Genomic DNA, 15,799 nt, shown 5'->3' with positions numbered 1-15,799 from the left:
AACCATATGAGAACAGGTTGAAGATCTGTGGGTTGCAGAAACTGGTTGATAGGCAGAAAAGGGGAGATATGATTGAGACATTCAAATTGCTAAAAGGATTCTATAGGATTAATTCAGAGGATATTTTTGAGATCAGGACTGGTGGTGGGATAACTAGGGGACACCCATGGAAGCTGGGCAAGAGCATGGTTAGCAGGGGTGTTAGAGCTGGGTTCTTTACTTTTAGAGTGGTAAATGAGTGGAATAAGCTGCCAGAGTCTGTTGTGGGTGCTATGACAGTGAGCGAGTTCAAGGCAAGGTATGATAGATACTGTGAGAATGTTGAACAGCTGTGTGAACATGATGTTTAGGGCCTCCCTCGATGAGTCTAAGGACTCCTGGAGTAGCCCGTGGTAATAATAATAATAATAATAATAATTTCGAGTACTCTACTGAACTGAACTGTATTTATCGATACCATAAGTTTACATCATCTGTTTACAAGATGAATCATATGTCTGTCAGTATCTAAATCAATATTGTCTTATATGATAGAAAACACTGTAGATGTTATACATATTACTAATACTAGGCATCACAAATGAAAACATAAGGTGAAAAAGAAATTATTCATATTTATTTACAGGTATAACAATTCATACCTTAATAACGAAGCAACAGCAATATGATTGCTTTATGGTAGGCTATTGCAATTGATACTGTTGCTTTGTGGTAGCTTAGCCTATACACTAATGAATGAATGAATCGTTATAATTTTTTAATGTTAATTAATTAATTTAATTATTTAACAACGGTTAATTTTATGCAGTTATGATTTAACACTGCATCTTCACGTTTGTTTACATTTCTGTCAGCTGCAAATGACCATGTATGGTCTGTAAGTGTTTGTGTGCGTTAAGTTTTTGATAAATTTTAACTTTTTATAACTAGATTTGTATATACTTTATGGTAGTAAATGATAAAATAGACTAGTATCTACATATATTTTATGCATTCATGACATCACCTAACTTTTTCTTATTTTTTTTTTTGATATTTCTAAGTTCTTCTGTAAATTTGTTCAAATTGTTGCAAATCTCCAAAAATTTTTCCATTATATTTATTCATAAAAAAATGCATATAAGTAGATCCATGCAGTTCGAACCCGCATTCTTCAAGGGTCAACTATATATATATATATATCATTATCATCATCAGCCATTGTCCATCCACTGGCAAATGAAGGCCTTTCCAAGTTTACTCCAAAACTGTCTGTCCATGGCTCTCCTTTCCCATGTCACTCCTGCAAATCTGATAATATCATCAATCCACAGTGATTTGGGTCAGCGTCATGGTCGATTTTCCTCTCGTGGAATCCATTCGAGTACTTCTTTTGTCCATCGTTGATCTCGTCTTCGAGCAATATGCCCAGTCCATTCCCACTTCAGATGTTTCACTCTTCCTGTGATGTCAGAGACTTTGGTTTGATGTCTTATCCATGTATTCATTTTGTGATCCGGTCTTGTGATACCAACCATACTTGTTTCATACTAAATTGTGTTGTTCTTAATTTTTGAATTTCCTTTGCATTTAGTGTCCATGTTTCACAGCCATATGTCAATATAGGAAAAATATATTGGTTAAAAACTTTTCTTTTCAGGCATAATGGTAGTTGGCTTTTGAATATTGAATGCAGTTTCCAAATGCTTTCCACCCAAGCATTGTGCATCTTTTAATTTCATCCATGATATTTTGTTCCATTGATATCTGTTGTTCTAAGTATATGTAATGATCTTGTTTAATTTCATCATTATGGATTTTCATTATTTCTGGTTGGACATAGCTATTGAACATAACTTGGGTCTTCTTTAGGTTTATCTTTAGTCCAGCTGTTTTGCTAGCAATTTGGAGTTCTTGGATACGAGTCTGTAATTCATGAGCAGTTGAGGTAAAGATAACTATGTCATCTGCAAAGCGTAAATGGCTTAAATATCTTTCATTTATCTTAAGATCTTTCCTTTTTCAATCAAGAAGTTTGAATATTTCTTCTAGACATACTGTGAATAATTTCGGAGATGTTGTGTCATCCTGTCGTATACCTCTCTGTATTTCCACAGTAGAGATGTTTCCATTGAAATGAATTGCTGCTGTGGCATTGGTGTATGCTGATTTGATGGTCCTGACATATGGCTCCTCCACTTGTTGGTTTCATATTTGGCCAGCAAAGGTTGGTCGATTGGTAGAGCCTCTGCTACTAATAGCTCAGTTAAGTAAGTTTGAGCGTGGTTAGTATTTGGAAGGGGACCAATTGTTCGATGCTGTTGGCACGCTCTCCCTCGATGAGTCTTTGGACTCCCTGGAAGTGTCAAATAATAATAATAATAATGTTTTAAGTATTGCACAATTTTTAGTGAATTAAAGGCTTTCTCATAATCAATAAAACCAGGACATAATGGTAACTGATATTCATTACACTGTTCAATAATCTGTTGTACAACTTGAATATGGGCCATAGTACTTCGAAAGCCTGCCTGTTCTTTTCATTGTGCTAGATCTAGAGTTGTACAAAGGCAATGAGCTAAGACTTTTGTAAACACTTTGTAAATTACTGATAGTAGACCGATGGGTCAGTAGTTCGCCAAGTCTTCTACCTCACCTTTTTTATATAGCAGAATTAGGGTGGCCTTCTTCCATGTTCTTGGTACATAATTTTTTTTCAGGTATAAAGTAAATAGTTTTGCTAAGAATTTGTAGATTATTTCTCCATCTACTTCTAGAAGTTCAGCTATAACTCCATCCTCACCTGCAGATTTTCCATTTTGCAAGCTTTGGATGCTCCACATAACTTCTGGTAGAATCTGTGGTACTTAAGCTATTTTGTAGTTGTCTTCTTTTTCATTTAATTCATCGTCCTGATATAAAACTGAGCAAAATTCTTCGATTTGTTTTGCTATAACATATCTATCTATCTCTGGTTATGGTCCCATCTTGTAGTTTGACTGTAACCATCTTTTTATTGCTGTTCATCAATTGCTGTTTGGCTTTTTTGTGACTAAGGTTGTTTTCAATTGTTTGTTGTATGAATTTACAATTGAATTTTCTTAATTCTTCTGTGATATGTTTTCTGATCATTTTGCACAGTTCAGTGTATTCAATTTTATTGTGTAGGTTATTTGATTGTTTTGTTTCTCTTTGTTTCTTCATCAGCTGTTTTGTTTCTTCAGAAAGTTTGTCTTGTTTCTGTGGTACCAGCTATTTCAAGTGAGCATTGTAAAAGGTTTTGGATAATAATGTCATTACTTTCTGATGAATAAGCATTGTCATCTATAATAATATTTTTAAATCTATTGTTTAGTTCATGTTGGAATATATCTTTTTTAATGTTGAGTTTGTGTACATCTATATTTTGCTTTGATCTTTGAAACATTTTTCTTCTTTCTTTTTGGCAGTTTATTTGAATCTTACTGCATACCATACGATGGTCACTTCCAGTGTTGAATACAATGTTTGAACATAGCAGTGTTGAAAGATGCTTTTCTTATATATATATATATAATGTTTCATTTTAAAACAGAGAAGTATGCCAATACTTATTGCAGTATAGTATGTATAGAACAGACTAGTAGGCTGAGTGGAATGCATCTCCATCCAGCAGGCTGTGGTTTCAAATCTCATTCTGGCATAGATGCTTGTGATAGGAATATATGTATATAGGTATAGAATTTTTCTACCCTGGTATGAATCACCACCTGCTTAATTGGGAGTCTGGAGCAGCATGAAAAAAAGTGCTATGTTGGATCTGTGGAGGAGAGTGCCTACAGCATTAATCCTCAGTCCATTCATGTTACACCTTAATAGGGTGCATAATACTATATTGTTGAGTGGAGAGGGAGTAATGGGAAATTTTATGAATGTGTGTGCTTATGTGAGTAGGTTTCCTCTTTATGGAAAAGGACAGGTTACCGTTAGGTAGGCCTTAGACACTTTGGTATCTTTAGGTACCAAGATGTCTAGGAAGGCTAGACTATTATGTTTCATTTCCAATGTAAATTGGATAAAGACTGTTGAGGTGACAGAGGAAAGAGTCTAATGTTTCATAGAATTATCTTCTATCTGTTTATATATTTTGTTCTTACAAGAGAAATACCATACCTGGAATAGATTGCAAAGGAAAAGAGATATGTGATAGGAGGAAAAACTTTTTTTTTAAAGTGATAAGGTGTCATTTAAGAGGATGTTGATGAACAGCATGGTGATATCAAAACTAAGATATCTGTATTATTAACAATTAGATTTTCAGTAGAAATTTTAAAATGGTACATAAAATTTAAAATTTTATGTATTATGTAGTATGGCCGGTAAGGAGGGTAAGAGATTTCACCAACTGTTTGGATAATTTATAGCAGGGAAAATAGATAGCAGCTATTATAAGTCTTCTGGGGGGGGGGGGGGGGGTAAGCCATATATCTGGTGGAGGAGGTGGTGATGAGAACTGAAGGATTTGAGTTTTCTTATGATTTCAGTAGGCCAACAAGAAACTTGTGTGAATAGACTTTTTATTTTTTGATCTGAAATTTAGTGGTATCATAATCTAAAGGTCTGTAGTCTTTGAGAATGATATCCATTTTTCTATTGTATTCACTGGCATTAAGAATAACAGTGGACTGTCCTTATCAGCTATGATGATGACTATATCTTTGTGTGTAGTTTCTTGAGAGCTCTGAGTTGGCAGGATGATAGATTACTTTTAGGAGGCAAAGATCTGGAATGAACACTAGTGATGTTAAGTCTAACTCTGTTACTATTCTAGAGCCAGTTTACAGATTTTGCATTTGATGCGGAATACTAGGTCTAGTGCCAGTACTTGCTTTGGTAAAATTGTGAACATGATTTAGGAATGCTGATGATAGCTTTGTTAAGCCTTTTTGATGTCAGGTTAGCTACAGTGTGCAGTGGTTGAACTTGAGTCTTGGATTTAGAACCACCTGAAAGACAGTTGTATTTTTTGATATGTTTATTTTTTATTTTTAAGACTTCTGTCTGAGTAGAGGCTTCTGAAATATCAAAACAATTCGCTAAGAAATCCATCTGTAATGAGTGATGGCTAGCTGCATTGGTAACAGTAAAGGCAGTGTGTGTGTATGTGTATCACCATTTTCTTTCCTTCTCTTTTCAATTTTTTCATTGAAAATTTTGAAACACATGCTTTTGACTCATCTGCTCTCAAACCTATCTGGCTAAGATAATTTGATGATGTGTTCTCTATTGTTCTCATGGTCCAGACACATTAGACTCTTTCCTCTGTCATTTCAATAGTCTTCACCTTACAATCCAGTTTGCAACAAAAAAAAAAAGGAAACTAATAATAATATAGCCTTCTTAGACACCTTGGTAACTTGTCCTTTTCAGTAAACAGGAAACTCACTCACACAGGGAGATAAATTCACAAACTTTCCCATTAACCTTCCCCTCAACAATATGGTGTCATTAAAACGCTAACCAATAAAACCTATGACCTTTATTCCAATGAAGCTTCTCTTGCATGAGAACTCAGTCATATACACCACATGGCTAAAGTTCCCACAGGATCAAAAACCATCAGTTCTTCCCCATAACCCAAGTCTTTCTCTTCAGAAAGATTTTAGTAATGCTATCACCATTCCCTACATTAGAAAAATAGCCAGGCCAGAATTTTAAAGAAATATAACCTGTGTACAGCTTGCCTCACTTGAAACAAGCTACCCTAAGGACCAACTTCCTCCTCTCTTAATTCTTAGTGTATATATAGCGTTCCCTGCTCCTGTATGTTGACCTACTATGAACAGGCAAGATCTACCACCAGCTACATAGAAGAACATAAAAAATACACCTGCAGTCATTACTGTGGTTAGTGAGGTCATAGAAACCATGTTTTGGATATATTTCATAGAATCAATTGGAAAACAACCACCATGCTCCATTACACCATGGAAAATCTCTAAGAATGTGGTCAGCAAGGATATTACAACTTTGGTTTTTGTATGGATAGTGGTAAAAAGGTTTACTAGATTCACTCCGGAGTGCATTGTCATTGAATAAATTCAAGGAGAAGTATGACAGATATTGTGTGAATAATTGTTAGTGTGTGCCTCTCACCTTAGTCTCTGACTCCATTACTTTGCTCAATAATAATATTAATAACATATTTTATTTTTTGTAGGGACTGTAAAAGAAAGACTAGAGAAATTAACCAGACAAGCAGGTGCACTTCGCCATTGGTAAGTAACTCTTATGCCTTATCTCATCTGCCATAATATGTTATGGTTATTATAAACCTAATTTATGCCTCATGGGACAGTCAATTCTTTTGAATAGACTTATTTCTGTCAATGCATATATTCTCTGGTTGATTTGTCAGTTTTGCAGAATTGTGAAAAAATCTAGATTTCTGAGGGGAATGTATTTCCACCTTGCATTAGAATAACTAACTCCAGCTGTGTGAAAAAGCCTTGATAATTGTTCCTCACACCTACATTATTATTATTATTATTATTATTATCTCGGGCAACTCCAAGGAGTCGACAGACTCATCGAGAGAGACCCTAACATCATGTCAAGAGCAACTATTCGACATTCACAAAGTATCTATCATACCTTGCCTTAAACTCATTCATGGTCATAGCACCCACAACAGACTCTGGCAGCTTATTCCACTCATTCACCTTTCTCCAAGTAAAAAACCTAGTTCTAACACCCCTGCTAACCACACTCTTGCCCAGCTTCCATGTATGGCCCCTAGTCCTCCCAATACCAATCCTATTCTCAAAAATATCTTCTGGATTAATCCTATAGAAACCCTTCAGTAATTTGAATGTCTCAATCATATCACCCCCTTTTCCACCTATCAACCAATTTTTGCAACCCACAAATCTTCAACCTATTCTCATAAGGTTCATTCCACAGACCTGCTATCATCTTGGTCACTCATCTCTGGATCCTCTCCACCTCCTCCCCATCAAGAAGAAACCTAGGTGACCAAATCTGGGCACAGTAGTCCAGATGGGGTCTTATCAAGGCTCGATACAGATAAACAACAACTTGTTTGTCTCTGCATGTTAAAGTATTTTTCAGAAGCCAAGTGATTTGATGAGCTGATCTAGTCACTTTTGCAATGTGCCTCCTAAACTTCAATTCCCTATCCACCAACACTCCCAAATCCCTGACCTCATCAATCTCCTGGAGTATGGTTCCACCAATGTGATATACTGCTGCTAATCTTTTCACTCCAAAATGCATAACTTTACACTTTGCCACATTAAATTGACATCCATTTTCCCTAGCCCAGTCCTCCAAACTATCCAAATTATCCTGCAAAATTTTGACATCCTGTGCACTCACAATTGCTCTACACAACTTTGCATCATCAGTAAACAAGTGAACACTTCCTCTCAGATCCTTTCCTATATCGTTAATGAACAAATTGAAAAGTAGTGGTCCAAGAACAGAATCCTGTGGCACACCACTAGTCATAAGCCATCTTTTGGACTCCACTCTTGAAAAAACCACTCTTTGGTATCTCTCCATCAACCACCCTCCTATCCATCTCACCAACCCTATATCCATCCCCATCTGCTCCAGTTTACTGATTAGAGTAACATGTGGTATCCTGTCAAAGGCCTTGGCAAGGTCCAGTAGAATCACTGTAAACCCATTACCCTTGTCCAGTTCAGCTGTCACTGTGTTATAAAACCTGAGCAAGTTACTGAGGCATGATCTACCTTCACAAAACCATGTTGTCCCCCATACAGTATCCCATTTTCATCTATCCAGTCCTGTATTCTTCTCTTGATTAATTTTTCCAAGACTTTGACAGCGATTCCTGATATGCTAATCGGTCGGTAATTTATAACAGCAGTCTTGGAACCTCCTTTATGCAGTGGAACTATTTTCCCCTCTTTCCACTCCCTCGGGACTAACCCAGACCCGAGATTCAAATTAAACAAAATGGTCAAGGGTACTGACAATTCTTTAGCTGCTTCTCGTACAACACGAGCTGGTATACCATCCAATCCCACAGATGTATTGACACTGAGGTTTTGCAATAGACTACTCACCTCCACTTCATTCACCACAATTCCCGTATAATCTATTGGTTTATTCATTTCTGCAATGTCACCACCTGGAAGATATATTCTTGCAAAGTGCTTGCTCAGTAATTCAACTATATCAGCTGATTCGGTTACCTCCCTACCATCGGCATTCTTTAAAATCATTCTACGATATACAATTTTTCTTTTACTTGCAACATATCAAAAAAGCTGTTTAGGATTCTCTTTAGCCTGCATGGCCAATGTTCTTTCATTGAGGGATTCATATGGGTTTCATATCATGGGGTTCAAGTCAAACATCAGTGCATCTTGTATGCTGATATTTGATCTGAATTATGGCAGTAATTTATATAGGAATACTGAACCATGTCTCATTTCAGTCTCATTTCCATCACATAGAAATATTAACTTTAGCCTGATTCAGAATTTTAGCTGCATCCAACTGAATTTATTTCATGAGATTTAGATTTTAATCAGAGAACAGGGTGAACAGTAAAAATTCAACTACAACTGAGTGTCAGTAGAAGAATATAATCACCCTCAACATAAGAAGTTGAAATGGAAAAGAAGTTGAAATGCAAGAAGAGCTAGAGAAGTACCATGTAAAAAGTTTTATCACTGGGTTAGGAAGTAAATTTTAATTGCCAAGAAATTATATTCTTGTTTTATCTGTGATCCAGGTGTAAGCAAGCAAGGTTTGCTCCTAAAGTGTCTTCACAACTAGGCTGCTTGTATATAGAAGCTGATAACTTCACATAATTGCTTTAGAATTTCATTTTAATAGAATAATTAGAATTTTAATTGAAGAGGAATTGAATGATTCCTCTTTCTTCTGAATGAAGATAACTGCAAGTTAAGGCTGCCATTTCCCAAGATGAATGAATCAATGAGTAATCCCATATCACTGATATGGGATTACTCAGTTCACTGTTAATAGGGCATTCTAAGAAGATATGCCAGACTATTCCTGCTCGGTAGCAGAAGAGACAGTTATCAAAAAAATCTTGTTTGAATTTCTGTAATAAAGCAGGAGGGAGGAGAATTATGCGACATTCTCCACTGAATATCAGCATTGAGTTTGGTGGCTCTAGTGTTATATAGCAGGTTCCAGTGAAATAGTACTTGCTGGGATGATATGGGATTACCCAATGAAGTGCTTTGGCTGGACTGTTGTGTTAGAATGCTATAGATTTTTTTTTTTTTACATTGGAGAGTATAAGTCTCTCCCATGCATTGCTGATTTTTATCAAACAGATATATTGGATCTTCTGTCTCAGAGATCTGAGCCTCTCTTCCATTATTCCATCAGGTAGAGCCACCTAAAAAACAGATTTCACAGTATCTATCTGCTTGGACTGATTCCCAAATTTCAAGTTTGTGAGTGATTTTGGAAATTGCCAAGTAAGGCTCAGAGAGAGAGAGAAAGAATATAACCCTGGATCCTCATGCCTTGCCAGCTCCATGGAAGAAAGAAAATCTCTCTCTCAGTTATGGGGTCCATGATAATTTCAGGAAAGGAGGCTGTCTTCACTATGTGCTGGAGATTTAAGTTCTTCCATCTTCAAAGGGCATCTCTGTAGAAATTTGTCAGACTCGTTGGCATGTGGGTTGCCATTCTTAAGGTTGTGGAGAAAGATATACCTCTAGTAGCATAACTTAAAATATATTCAGTGGTGCATTTGTGTACCATTTTCTGTTGTTGGGTATTGAGAAAAAAGTGAGTGTGAAACATTGTTATACTGTGGTCAATGGATATCAGGTTTTGTCTTCCTTTTTTAAGAGAAATACTTAGCTTGGAGTAGGAAAGTCAGTTTGTTTGGTTCCATATAAACTAATAAATGGTACACTGTATTTATTTGATAAATTACACTGGTGGCACGAGAATCCTTAATGTATGACAAAGGACACTGGTAGCTGTTTTATTAACAATTATTGCTTTCCCTCTTATAAAGACAGAGGCTCATTGCTGCCCACTTTCCTAGTATTTGATTGAAATGTGTGATAATTGAAAATTGTGCGCTCTTAATTTATTGTTTTAAAAGTGATTTTCCAAGCCTTCTATTCCCAATGAAAGTACAGTAATAATTCCCAAGGGATTGAAGAATGTTATACCATAAGTAAGTAATATGAGCTTTAAAAAAAAATTAAAATAATCTGCTATTCACATATTGGCCATAGCAAGCACCAGTGCATAATGTATAGCCATGCCAACAGCACAAAGTAAAGATAGCGACAACAGAGACCTTCGATTCTCATTACTGCTGATAGACCACTTGAAGCTCCTTAGAATGAGTTGATTAGTTAGATAGATGGATGGATGGATATAGACTTGCAAATTCTATGGAAGTATACCTTAAAGAAACTAAGCAAACTTTTATGGATACCTGTGCCAGTTGGTTCAGGTTTAAGAATAGTTGTTGGATCACATTGACAAAAAAATAAAATTTTTTTTAAACGTAGGAATATTTTTGAATGGCTTTTCTTTAAGTTTTTGACAGTATATATGATAAGGTGCGGAAGGAAAATGTTTTAAAAAGAATACAATGGCACTATATATATAAAACTTTATAAGTGATTCTACAAAACCTTCTATTCTCAATGCAAGACACAGTAATATATTATTTGCTTTTATTCAGTCAGAAATGTGGATGAACTAAACATAGTTCTCTGTTTCATCAGTAAGAAACTGTTGTGTTAAACATCATCATTTTCAAACACCATGATACCGCTTTTCATGAAAGTCGGGATTTTTATGATTTCAGTACTTCTTTTCCATAGTGTGATGATTGTTTTCACTCTGCTGATCTAGGCACCTGCTCTCACCAAAAAATTAAAATTATTTTGGCTGAAATGGGACCCATTATTTCCTACTCCACTCAATTCAAGTTTCAATGTAGAACTACTACTCTGCTTATTGAAGGCAGATGGCTTAAAAAAGTTTCCTGTTTGGTCTTAAGATCAGCGTTTCCTAGATTATCTAACTCTTAGTTACCTAGGCAGAACAATAACTGCAGAGCAGGCTGTTATAGTATAGAAAATTTGACCTCTGTTGCAATGTTATCATCACACATATCGAATATGTGTCAGAAGACAATGCAATATTGAAAGTTTATTTTTCACTTGGTTAGAGTATAATAAATTTAGTTTAATCCTTTATCCAAGTGTGAGCAAACAAAGTTTGCACCTGAAGGTATCTTCAGGACTGGAGTAAGGTGAAACAACACCAGGGCGACTCCTTGCAAAGGTGGAGCAAGCTACCGACACTCCTGTCTCAGTATCTCCTTTAATGCAAAACACATCTCCTTGCGGATATGTCTAATGTTATGCTTTAAGGGAAGGGCCACTACCCAGACTAGTTTCGACCTTTATTGAGGTCTCTTCAGTGGGAGCCAGGCCCAAGTTGAGATATTGAGGTCGAATGGGAATTCATGTCTCTCATCATAGGCCTTTGGAGAATAAAGCATGCTGAGGGTCAGCAAACAGTAAGAGAGGAGAATAATGAAAGATAGAGTAGGATAGTGAGAGGTAAAAGAGGCCTCAGTCAACCTGTTTAGCCTTATATGGCTAATTGGTCTGTGACACATATTCTCAATTTATCTGTTAAAAAAAAAAGAAAATTTAACCATAACAATTTTGACTAACGTTCACTTATAAATTTATCCTTAATAATTTCGTCAGTTATCTATGAAGGAGATCCATTGACCTGTTTTGAAAACAGTATTTTCAGTTAGAACTTTTTTTTTTTTTTTTTTTTAAATTACATAAAAATTAAAGGACTTAAGGTCCGGTCAATTGAACTGAAAGGGAACAAAATAAGGAACTTACAGACCTGGTACCACTGGGACTTAGAATGGGGTAGAAGACTGGCCCGGGAGATGCCGCTCACAAGGAGCAGCACCGCCTCACAGTAAGCCTTCGCAGCCCGGGTTCTCAGATCTACCCCCCTTATTTGGAGTAAAGGAAACCGTGCCAGCGAAAGCTTTGTGGCGAGGAAGAACAGAGTGGTTGTTACTTTTCCTAGGGAGAGTTAGGTGGAGTTTTGGAGATACTAAAGAAATATACAGGGCTTGATGCGTCCCTGTATAAGAAAGCATATTTTCGGTGGTTTGCAGTATTTGTTCACAAATTTAAAGTCGCCTAGTAGATGTCTCTCTTGCGCAAGAAATTTAGGATGGTAAAAAAAGAAACCTTTCCTTATTCCTGCGTACATTAAATTTGCGTCCCGTACCTGGGATTTTTTCCATACCTTCCAGATGTGATACTTTAAGACGTTAATTAAAAAAATGGCGAATTTTTGGGTCTTGTTGACTGGTGGTGGGAATTGCAGGTGTATGACCTCTTCTAGTGATAGCATCGGGATTCCCAGTGCTGTGCTCAGTCTTTGCCAGAGGCATTGGGCTGGTGGGCAAAAATAAAAGAAATGCTCCACCGTTTCCACGCCTCGGCAGACATCACAAAAGGGATCGCACGGACTGGGTACGTACCTAGATTTAACCTGTTTCACCGGGAGCCGCCCATAAGCTATTCGCCAGGCCAGATCCCGATGAAAAGGCTGTCCCCAGCTATTCTTGATGTTTTAAAAGAGAATTTCATTGTTTGTCCCGAGGTCTGGTGTATCACGTCTGGAGAGTTGGAAGAAATCCCAGTATACTGCTTTGGGTTTGTGTGTGAGGATTTCTGTTCCTTTGTATCTAAGTACTGCGAGTGATTTTACTAGTGTGCGGTACCACTTGGGCACAACCCTTGCACGGGGTCCAGCATAGTCCGTGGTTCCAAAGAGGGGGAGGAAAAGTCCTATAAAATATCTAATTAGGAAGCCTGAAATATGGTTTGAGTTTAAGGCCTTCCGTACGGTTTTGAATGTATTTGCATAAAGCAAGCTTTTGAAATCAGGCAGAGCGTACCCCTCTTCTTCATGTTTTAGTTGCAGGTATTGTTTTATAACCTCATGTTTTTTTTCGTTCCAGAAGAAATCTATGAGTTTTTTGGATAATTGGTTTTCTTGTAGCAGTGTGATGCCTGTGATATTGACTGTGTGCATCAGCATTGGGGTAATGATTGTTTTTATCACTGTGGCTCTGCCATAAAAGGAGAAAAAGGTCGGTTTGAATAAACTTATCTTTTCCGTACTTATTTCCTGTAATTTTTTAACTGGTAAAGCTAGCGACTCAGAAAAGGGAACTCCTAGTATTGTTAGCGGCTGCGTATGCAGTGCTAAACCGTAGGAAAGTCCGGTGTTATGGAAATTTCCAAAATTTTTGATTTTGGTTTTTTGTGCATTAACTCGGAGACCACTGACTATGCTGAAGTTTTGCAGTATGTCAAGATAGATGCAGATAGACTCAGAGTCTCTGAGTGTGGCCACTGCATCATCTGCATATGCTACTATTTTGCACTGTTTGGAGACTTGGGGCAGTGGAATACCATTAATTGCAGGGGTGTTCTCTATTCTTTTGATGAGTGGTTCTAATACTAGGGAAAAGAGAAGGGGGTTTAGTGGGCAGCCTTGCCTAACCTCTCTCTTTATACGGGTTGGTTCTGTCAGAAACACATTAATAGACAGTTGTGTCGAGGCCTCCGCGTACATATGTTTAATTGTACGCCGAAGTCTCCAGCCTATGCCTACTTTTTTTAGGGTGTCCTGTAAGTACGTGTGGCTGACGCTTTCGAACGCTTTTTCCAGGTCGGTGGAGAGAAGTGCGAGGGGGTATTTTTTTTCCTTTGCCAGTCTGATTAGGTCTCTTAGCAGGAAGAGATTAAATTCCATAGATCTACCTGGGATTCCATAGACCTGTGAACTTGTTATTATGTTTTCTATTCCGCCCTTAATGCGTGTACAGATAATTTTTGTGAAAAGTTTATAGTCTAGGTTAGTTAAGGAGATGGGACGCCAGTTATTTGACAAGGTCCTATCTCGGTCTTTTTTGGGGATAAAGATTGTATAGCTCTTAGCGAATTCCTTGGGGATGTTTCCCGAAGTTAGGAATTCGTTAAAGATCTTTACTAGTGCTGGCAGTACAAGGTCCCAGATAGATCTATAGAATTCTATCCCCAGTCCGTTTGGCCCTGGGGTCTTTTTTGGCTTCATCATTTTGCACGTGGCTTTTATTTCAGCTGCAGTTATCGGCCTGTCATGCAGGGTGCTAAGATGCTCGGGAAAACGTTTGACGTCCCACTCACTGAAGTCATCCGTGCCCTGCTGGTCAGCGAAGATGCCGAGATACTGCTGGTGAAAGTGACGGCGTATTTCGTGGGTTGAATTTAGAATCTGGCCTTTCTCCTCGATCTGGTAAATCGTTCTTTCATCGTTTGCTGCCACCCATTGTTGATTGTAGAATGCGGCAGAGGGTGTTTCCATATTTCTGAGATAGAGTATCGTTCGAAAGTCGAGGTCATCGACTCTACTCTGCCGCTCTTGCTGCAGCTCTATTTCTACCTGTCTGATAAGATGTCCGCAGGGAACTCCGCTCCGTTCGCTTGACCGGTACCAGCCGAGTTCCCTGTAGAGATTCCCTCAGCCGTTTACGTTGTTGGTAGACCCTTTCGCATCCACATTTTTGAAACAGTTCCTTAGCCTGCCACTTAAAGTGCAGCCAGTTTTCCCAGTCCCAGTTGATGTTTGTCCATTCATCACAGAGTTTCTATAGCTGGTCGCTAAAAAGACTGGGAAAGGTAGGAGGAAGCCTCCAAGGACCTCTGGCTGTTTCCATAACCTCTGGGAGTGTAATTTTTAAAATGACCAATTTGTGGTCTGTTGACATGTTGTGTGCTGTGGTGTGACGTGTCCTTTGAACATACTGTTCCAAGTTTTGGGACACGTACACCCTATCTAGTCTCGTCGATATCTGGCCACGGCACCACGTTGTTTCTACCTTCGATGGGTTATTCCTCCTCCAGACATCGACAAAATCAAAATTTACACAGCATCTTTTTAGAGCGGTGGTTCCACCGGTTCCGGAGTTTGCGTTCCCGCCTACTTTGTCCAAACGTGTGTCTTCCACACAATTCCAGTCCCCGGCTACTATTAGGTATTCTGCTCCCAATAGGTAGTTTTCAAGGGCAGAGAAGAAACCGCTTCTGTGGTATGGGTTGTTCGGGGCGTATACTGCAACAAGCCGGATGGTATGGCCACTGTACTTCCAGTCCACCGTTATTAGACGTCCCATGGCATCCTTCTGGACGTTGAAGAACTCCCCCTGCGATTGGGGGGCGAATTAGTATCCCCACCCCTCGCGAGTGTGCATCCCCAAAGCACCAGTAGCTGATGACTGGGTAGCTTCTCGAGAAGTTCTCCACGTCCCAATGCTTATAATAATGGGTTTCTTGAATCAGGAGGATATTAATTTTGTACCTTAACATTAGCTTCCAGACAGTGCTTTGTGCGAAGGGGTTGCGTAAACCGTTGGTGTTTAAAGTGGTAATTTTGAAATCCATGTTGGTATTTGGAGGAAGGGGGGGTGTTGTCTGTTTGTTCCACTACATGTTCCACCTGTGATTTGGAGCTGTTTGGAATATCCATAACAAGGTCATTTTGAAAATCCATTTCTGTGACGCTATAAATGTCCGTGTTGCAGATATGTGAATGGGGTTCTGCAGGTTGGTCCGCTACTGGGGATAGGTTTCCTGTCTTTGTTACCGCCTCCTCAAGGGGCTGGGTGCCTTCGCGTTGGCTTGTAGTTTGGATGTTGTCCATTTCATCTTCTGACGAGAGTAGGCTGCTTTGTTTAGCCTTT

General features: G+C 38.2%; 1 protein-coding gene across 3 annotated transcripts in view; it reads left to right on the top strand.

Annotated features, from left to right (window-relative positions):
- Positions 1–15,799, top strand: part of LOC150103081 (putative phosphorylase b kinase regulatory subunit beta) — an 860,602-nt gene that overhangs the window by 606,889 nt on the left and 237,914 nt on the right. For all 3 annotated transcript variants that reach the window (XM_090398411.1, XM_090398412.1, XM_090398413.1), the window contains exon 21: positions 6,179–6,236. In XM_090398411.1, the coding sequence (XP_090254537.1) occupies positions 6,179–6,236 (58 nt within the window). The remainder of the gene's footprint in view (positions 1–6,178; positions 6,237–15,799) is intronic.

The sequence above is a fragment of the Typopeltis vanoorti genome, chromosome 9, assembly GCF_054136105.1.
Source record: "Typopeltis vanoorti isolate ZY-2024b chromosome 9, IOZ_Tvanoo_1.0, whole genome shotgun sequence".
In the NCBI taxonomy this organism is placed as follows: Eukaryota; Metazoa; Arthropoda; class Arachnida; order Uropygi; family Thelyphonidae; genus Typopeltis; species Typopeltis vanoorti.
This window is presented reverse-complemented; position numbering and strand designations above follow the sequence as displayed.